The following is an 8,837-nucleotide window of genomic DNA, read 5'->3' as shown; positions in this document are numbered from 1 at the left end:
GGTCTTGAACGACTCAATGCAAGGTTTTCAATAACTATAGGTAGAACTCAATACTTGGAACTGAAGAACTTCAATGATACTACTCATTTCAAGAATGCTCAACATAGAGGGTTCATGCGGAATTATGAGCATGAACTACTCAACTTAATGACTCAAATATACTTCTCATGTCAAGATTGTTCGACTTATAGGGTTCATGCGGAATTATGGGCATGAACAATTCAATTCAAAGACTTCATGGGTAACATGTAATAGTCCCATGATTAGAAATATAATCTCAAATGGGATTAGGAACTCAATACTTAAGACTTAGAACTTGAAGATATTTCTCCTCTCAAAGGTACTCAACTGATGGAGATCATGCAGAAGTTATAAGCATGAGCGACTCAACTCAAGGGTTAAAATATCAATAAGGAACTCATGTATACGACTCTTCTCATTCTCATACTTACTTACTCAAAACTTAACTCAAATCGATGATGGATCTCAAAGGATTCACAATTGAACTCAAAGGCTTCCTTGAACTCTACTCTTAATTTTCTCTTGAATGTGAATTATGAATTCAAGAGTTATGGTTCATGATATTAAAGATCTCATGATGACAAAGTAGACTCATGAATACATTCTCCTCACTCTCATGCTCACTTGCTTGAGTCTTTAAACAAGTTAATAGAAGTTGCAGAAGACTCTGCAAAAGGACTCAAAGGACTTTCTTAGAATGTTCGAATGAATTCTCAAAAACTTAACTCTTAACTCTACCTTGAATTTGAATTATGAATTCAAGGTTATGATCATGTTATGAATGATTTCTAGGTGCTTAGAAGTAGCTTAGAATCGAAAAAGAGTGAAGGTACCCTTCGAAAGAACTCAAACGGCGCAACCGATTGCATACTGGATGGGGCAGGCGACCCTGGGGCTATGAGTGGCGCGGGGTGCCAGCCCCTAAACTTCAGAGCATACTTTGGGGGGCTCTGGCTGGCGCGACACACCCAGGCCCCAACGCAGAAGACTCAACGAAATTCTTTGCTCGTTTTCTCACCCTAATTCACCTAGAATCGAACGGTTTCTTCCCCAGTCACTTGGATTCGATTACTTAAAATAAGTACACTCTAATATACTCAGTACAATCCTCAAAACAATTACTTTAATATCAAGAAATCATCAAAACCCCAACAAAACAAGATTTAGAATGAACTTCAAGAACACCTGTCAAGAACTTATCAAGAACTTTAATCTTTCTACTTTAAGAATGAAATTGCGCTGAAAATAACATGATTGGCGTGCGGGTGAACAAACCCAACACTATGGAAACTTACATACTTCTTTGGGATTAAACCCATGGCGAAAATCGGTAAGAGAACTCAAGAACTTCGACGAACACCTTGATCCTTTCCTCTTTCTCCTTTTTTCTCTTCTTTTCTCTTCTTGAACTCTCAACTAAAATCCTAGGCGTATATTAGGACTATAAAACTTAACCCAATAGGATTGGACCCCTAAAACATTACTAAAAATGAATTAAATCTAATTGGGTAAGGAATAGACCAAAATACCTCTTACTATTTTAGGGTAACTTTCCTTACTGGACAACCTGACTTCAAAAGGGCATATCTCACTCATCCGAACTCAAAACTTAATAAACTCGGCAGCGTTGGAAAGATAATTCAAAGACCTTTCATTGTGTACCTTGGATCCCACCTAACTCATCTTCTACTGAGAGTTATGGTCGTTTGAAGTTGACCCAAAACTTTAAGGAGCTTAAGAATAACTTGAATGAACTCTATTTAGTTCTTCTTGAAACTCAAGGTGCTACATCTAGTGACCTTAACACTTAAGAAATTTTTAATTCCTTGGTAAAATCTCACTCACTACGAAGAATGGTTCGAGTCTTAGTTCAAAAAAAATTCTGGGGTGTTACACGTGATACATTGATATTCCTGAAAGAAGATATTTTGTTAGCCTTGAGCGAAAAATATGTTATTATAGGAGATTTCAACTAGACAAAATACGTTGTACACACGCAATTGCTGTTTGATACATGTAAAATTTCAACTAGACGAAATACCTTGTGCCATAATACATTACTGATTACAAAAATGGATACAATTCTAATTTGATACATGTGAATTAATGGATACAACATGATATAATTATAGCCAGTGTGTACTTAATTTTATGTATCAGGTACATGTGATTTTCTGAATTTTAAACGTATTAGTATTTGAATTACTTTCAATTTTTAATGTATCTATTATCCATTTTAATCAGTTCCGAAATTTGTTTTGGAAGAAGTTGTCTTACCAGTTAGGTACAAAGGAATTTCTGGACGACCAATGAAAAGAAGGAAAAAAATCTAGATGAAAAGCTAAGCACAAACACAAATTGTTGTGGACGTTATGGACAAGAAGGTCACAATAAAAAAACTTGTACTTTCTTTCCGAAAGATGTTTGATAATTTTTTTTTTGAACTATTATCTTTTAGATACATTAAGTTAAGATTAAAGCTCAATTCAATTTTTAGATTTTCCACTGTTATATCGACATACACTACAATTTACTGTTAGATGATGAATTTCTAATACAATAATTTGACATGTTAATATTTTCAACCTTGTGTACATTTCTGACTGATATTAATTTGTTCACAGTGAAAAATATATAAAAAATTGTGAATATGGTACTACACATTATGCTTCAGATGCACTGTTTATCTAATGTATCATTTTGTAATTGATAATAATATATCTGATGCAATATGATTGTGAAAAAGGTATTGTGTAAACTGTAATAAAATGTAGCTATGAACGTATCACAATAAATAAAAATCAAGGTTTCAAATAGATACATTGGATTTGTTAAGTGTCCAATGTATCAACAATTAAGTACAATTACTGTAAAATATGAATTTTGAGTGTGTATGCATGAATGAATCAACTGAATATTATGAGACTTTTGTATCCGGTTATATAAGACACAAGTATAAAAGAATAGATGCTAGAAATAACAATTGAATATATTAAAAATTAAAGTCAAAATAAACAAGTCTTTAGAGAACACTCTAAAACTTGAGTAGAAGTATCTTAAAACAATAAAAAAAAACACTCTAAAACTAGAGTTAATGTATCTTCAAACTCATAACACTCTAAAATCAGTCTATTCAACATTAACCAAATTTTTTTTAGTTGTTGGATCATCATTGTCATTAACATATCTTGTCTTAGCCTTTTCAGTACCATATTTCCATAATAAAGGTGCATATTGTTTATGGAGGTAATCGGATCTGAACTCATTGACTGAAATATGAATTTCATCACTAAGGAACTCAACAAACGCATCTACAAACAATTTGCAGTCCCTTCAAAACGAAGAATATAATGTATCTGATACACATTAAATAAGACAAGTTTTGACTAATACACCATTGAACATGATACTCATTAAACATGACACAAGATGTTTGTATCAGATACTTATTTAACTTGATATAATGTATATGATACATATTAAAGAAGACAATTTTTAACTGATACACAATTGAACATGATGCTCAATGAACATGACACACGATATTTGTATTAGCTATATAATGTATCTGAAACATGTTGAATAAGATAATTTTTATCAACGTTTTCAAGAACAAAAAAAAATCAAAAGATGAACAGAGGGTTAGAGACGATGAAAATAGTACCTAATCTAAGTTGAAATCGTTGAATGGAAAGAGACTTTTTTTTCCCCAACAAATTACATACCATACCACATGATAAAATAATGTATCAACTTATTTTGACTCAACACACCATAGACCATATCAAACACGAAAAAATCTTAAATAGATGAAGAACACATACTTTAGGTAATGTAGGTCGGGAAATTGTCGGTGTTGCTTTTCTCCCCCTTTTAGGGGGGGGGGGGGTTCAACATTGACTTTTGAAGATGAAGGAACTTCCTTGTTTGCCTTGTCAATATTCTGATTCTTCATTGCTAATGGGTCATGCAAAAGTTTAGATATGTTTTTAGCCCATTTATCATCATTAGAATCATATATTCGTCTAGTATTAGAAGAGTTTAGTTGAGTAATACCAATACTAAAAGAAGGATCCTAATCCATATATATGTAACAGGAAATAAAGAAGAAAAAATGAAATTGAAGAAGATGACTATGTAGGAGATGCACTATACATTGTTTGCCTTAAGCGAAAAATATGTAATTCTGGTAGATTTCAACTAGACGAGATACCTTGTGGACAAGAAGGATATATTACTCATGATACATTACTATTCCTAAAATATTTAGTAAATTGCTAAGTACTGTAGTCGTATCAGATACATTAGAGAAGTAAAGATTGTACGTAAAATGTTTAATTTTAGATCGATACATTACTGTGTGGTAGTTATTAAGTATCAGATACATGTAGTTTTAGTTTCCCAAAGAATGGATATGTATCATATACCTATTGTTGGATCTGATACACACTGCTCCAGTTATAAAACATTATGATTCATGTATTAAGATTATTATTGGGTAATATGTACATATACATCGCATTCTAAATTGGATAAGAATGAACAAATATTAAAGAGTGCAGATATATAATACATAACTGATTTGTTACTGTCGTATATAACTTTTTAAATTTGAATAAGATTGATGATACATTAAAGAACTTGATACATGTAAATGATACATTAGATAGTGTTTATATATCAACAACATTTATATTAAAGTGGGAAGCCAAGAAACGGAGAACATGCGAAAGTTGTCCATTTGGACCGTTGATCTGATAGATAAGGCTTTGTCTTGCTTTTGGAGCACTTGCTTGGCCATCCCCGAAGAAGATATCACCACAGTTGTCATTTGGCCCAACTTCAGACACATAATTAGGCCATGAAAATCGGCGAATTTAGATAGCGATTTACGAGAATAAAAAATGAGAAAGATTTGTAGAGTGAAATCAGAAAGTGATAAATATGGATTTGGAGAGTGAGAGTTATGTATCCGAAATTTTGGCTGTTGCACTCAAAATAAGGAATTTTGGAAAATTTTAGAAATAGTAGGAAATAATGAAAGTTATTAAAAAAAAATGTATATACATAATTTTTCCACATATTATTTACCAAAAATATTTGAAAACTTTGCCAAACACTAGCTAAATCAGTATTGTTATACTTGCAAAATGTCAATTACATTAATTTGATCAAATTTATCTTTTTTATATATGTCGCTTTTATTAGTACTTGAAATTGAAATGAAAAATAAGCTTTATTCCTCCTGGCCAATTCTTAGGAGAGAACTTTGAGCGGGGAAATGAAGTTGATTAGCATGAAGCAAGAGTGATCGAGCGAGTGGTAGATGATTAGGGTAGCCTAGATGGATGTATATTCATGGTTCCGACGAAGCCTCTCTAGAACTGCAAAGACCACCACCACCACCACAACTGTTACTGCTCAACCGGACGACGAACTACTCTACGGCGTCACTGACCAATTACTCGATTTTATCAAATCCTTCTCCATTGACACCTTTCGAAATTTCTCTCTCCCAGATGAGGACGATGGAGATGCACCCGAGAATGTACGGAAAGATCTATCCGATTGGCAACAGCGTCATGCTTTGCTTGTTCTCTCCAAACTCAAGGTCTTTATTATCTTTGATTTTATGCATTTTGCTCTTACCTTTTTTTTTTTTTTTTCCTTTTCTGTTCCCTTTAGGGTTTTTTTTTAGAAACTGACTTGAAGGAAGATTTAGGAATTGCATTCTGGATGTTGTAAAACTAGGGTTTCTATTGCTTGTCAATATGATTCATCCTTTGAGCTTGTTGAATTAGACTCACTTGGTTTAGTTTAGATTTTGACCCTTTCTCATAGCTTTGCTTGTTCTCTCCAAACTCAAGGTCTTTGCTTATCTTTCATTCTATGCCTTTTGCTCTTACCTTTTTTTTTTTTTCCCATTACTGTTCCCTTTAGGGATTTTTAGAAACTGACTTGAAGGAAGATTTAGGAATTGCGTTTTGGATGTTGTAAAACTAGGGTTCTTATTGCTTTTACAATATGATTCATCCTTTGAGTTTGTTGAATTAGACTCACTTGGTTTAGTTTAGATTTTGACCCTTTCTCATAGATTTCAAGAGGTACTGATGCTTGACTCTGTAAAATATGAAAATTATAGGTAAATACATACATATACAGACCACCTACTGCATTTTGAGGGGTAATTGTGTTTTTAATCATGCTAATGCATGCATTAAAAACCTTGCATTGCTAATACTATGGTTTGACATGTATTAGTTATACATGGAATTACACCAACTAGAGTGTATACATAGATTGAAAAAAGTGTATCAAACAAGATATTAATAATACACAAAGCTAGTGCATGTATTATTTTTTCTAATGCATCCTACCAAATGACCTTTAAATGTATTTCTAGTAGGGATTTCAACAACTCATATCAATTCCTATAAAAGTACATATCAGTAAGATTGAAATGAGAATGTCAGAAGAAACATAAGAAAGTGTATTTCTTTTTAGTATTAACCGAAAAGGAAAGATTTCCATGTGAAAAGGAAATAAGGGAGTATGCAGTTATGGAAAAGGCTTAGTTTTATACTGTAGTATGAGACAATACAAAGACCCTTAACCTGGTTTTCAGTTTATTTTGTTTACTAGAGTGACTAGACTAAATATCTCAGGCCAGGTTTTTACACTTGTTTTATTTCTATTTGAGATTTAGAATTATTAAGTGGTGGCTGCAAACCTATGGATATGTTTAATAGGGTCAAATTCACTACCAATTTTTTTTTTTTTGGATAAAGGTAATGTTAAAAGTTACCACCAATTTTTTGACTGAAAGATTGGATGTATGAGTTTGTACTCTTTTTATATAGATTTGGTTATCCTATCCACTTCAAACAACTTTTGAAGTTGAGTTAAGCCCATTATCTATTTTTGCTTACATGGTATAGAGTCAGACCCATAGTTGATATTATTAGATGCTTGAGGACCGAGGTATGTCAACGGTATTAGAATCTCACATTGGTTAAGTGTATAAGTTGTAGTCTCTTTATTGGTCTTAGGTATTCCTCACCACCTCTTTTGCAGTTAAGTTAGTCCCAATGTTCATTTTTTAACACCGAGCATGTTGTTTGGCATTAGCAAAGCTTCTTTCGTAGATAGGTTGATCGTTGATGTAGTAGGGAATTTCAGTCATCTCTTTAGAAGAGATGCCAACACCAATCTACTAGGCTAGCAACATTTCATATCTTGATAAAATGGTGGCATGTGAAGCTGCCAAATACATGTAACATTTTTTTTTGATGATCGTGGTGTCTGGGCTAGCTTTTGCGCAACATGACTAATTCCACGACATACCTATCACCTCCCACCAACAACTTGTACTAGGTAGCTCTGTCTACAAAGGCTAGGACAAATGAGAAGAATCACCTCGTGTTTTTTGTCTCCTTGTGATTTGAACCAGAGACCTCATGGTTCTTAACCACTTCATTGACCACTAGGCTACACCTTTGGGTGCCCAAGTACATGTCACTTAAACAACCAAAATATGAAGAAAAAGAAGATACTTTGACTTGTTTCTTTTTGTCTTTTTGTTGCACAATATAGGTGATCCTGCAGTCCTTCCACTAAGTAGTATCTTGAGTGGTGTTTGATTATTATATGCCTGTTTCTACCAGTTATTGGCTATATCTGAGAGACACATGTTAATTTCATCAGCTTGCATCTATTCTCTTCCTACTTCCTGTTACGCACCTTTGCATTACTGTTTCTCTCTGGAGATTTATTTTCTACTGTGAGCTTAACTTTTATTCATACATTTTCCAGTAGATGAAAATATATTATTTCTGTGTATTTAGTCATATTGGGTTACAGACCTGCATCAGTTTTATCAGTTGGCATTTAGTTGTGGTTGCTTGTCTTCACTCTTATCCATTATCTTCTTTAATCGGTTGTTCACTTCATTGCAACATTCAGGAACTCTCACAATTGAGGTTCAAATTATGTCCCCGTTTTTTAAAGGATCACCAATTTTGGACGATATATTTTGCTCTCGTTAAGGGTTTTGTTGCCAAGTAAGTTCCGTGTACTAACTTTGCAAATGCTGTTGTGCTTGTACTTAACGAAGAAGTTTAAGTTCAATTAATGTTGATGATCAGATATGAGCTACGTGCTATACAATTAGATAAGCTCAAACAGATGAGATTAGAAAGTGAAAATACACCAGATGTTGCTGCATGCGAAGTTGAGATGTCTGAAGCGAAGAAAACAACAGATCTATCGCCTACAATTTCTGAGGAGCACAATTAGTATATCCTTTGGATATGTCACTAGTTATCAGGTATATATTCATTTCTTCTTTCCTGAATCAGCCTATTGTGATTTCTTTTTTTGAAACTGGTAAGGTTGAATTCTTCAGCATTAAGGGTATGCTGGCTACCTCCAGAAAGGGATAATTACAGATTTCCCATCAAATCTATAATCTGGTCTATATCATCTATACAAAGCTGTTTACACCAAAAAAGTAGAGATACTATACAATTCCATTTAACTTTGTGGATGGAATTGGATCTATCTTCAAAACATCTTCCATTTCTTTCTTTCCAGACTGACCACCATACACATGATGGTATTAGCTTCCACCATCTCTTTTGACTCTTACTGCCTCCCCTCCTAATCCAGCAGCTCAACAGATCTGATGTATGTTCTGGCATTGTCCAGTTCATGCTTGTGATGTTGAGAAACAAGTTCCAAATTTGAGCAGTAAACTTACAATGCAGGAAGAGATGGTTATTTGTTTCCCCTGTCAAGTTGCACAAAAAACACCTAGG

The 8,837-nt window shown here is 33.5% G+C and overlaps 1 protein-coding gene across 17 annotated transcripts in view; it reads left to right on the top strand.

Moving 5' to 3' along the window:
- The first annotated feature begins 5,224 nt into the window (after positions 1-5,224).
- Positions 5,225-8,837, top strand: part of LOC102584867 (uncharacterized) — a 35,842-nt gene continuing 32,229 nt past the window's right edge. For 14 of the 17 annotated variants that reach the window (XR_001474617.1, XR_001474616.1, XR_001474611.1 and 11 more), the window contains exons 1-3: positions 5,226-5,632; positions 7,984-8,081; positions 8,166-8,347. Coding sequence is in view for 3 of the 17 variants with exons in the window: in XM_006356708.2 (XP_006356770.1) it covers positions 5,366-5,632; positions 7,984-8,081; positions 8,166-8,316 (516 nt within the window). In the remaining 14 variants the exon portion in view is untranslated. Of the gene's footprint in view, positions 5,633-7,983; positions 8,082-8,165; positions 8,348-8,837 lie in introns of all 17 variants that reach the window. The other 3 variants (XR_001474615.1, XR_001474613.1, XM_006356711.2) reach the window with 1 other exon arrangement.

This window comes from Solanum tuberosum, unplaced genomic scaffold (assembly GCF_000226075.1).
Source record: "Solanum tuberosum cultivar DM 1-3 516 R44 unplaced genomic scaffold, SolTub_3.0 scf00229, whole genome shotgun sequence".
Taxonomy (NCBI): domain Eukaryota; kingdom Viridiplantae; phylum Streptophyta; class Magnoliopsida; order Solanales; family Solanaceae; genus Solanum; species Solanum tuberosum.
This window is presented reverse-complemented; position numbering and strand designations above follow the sequence as displayed.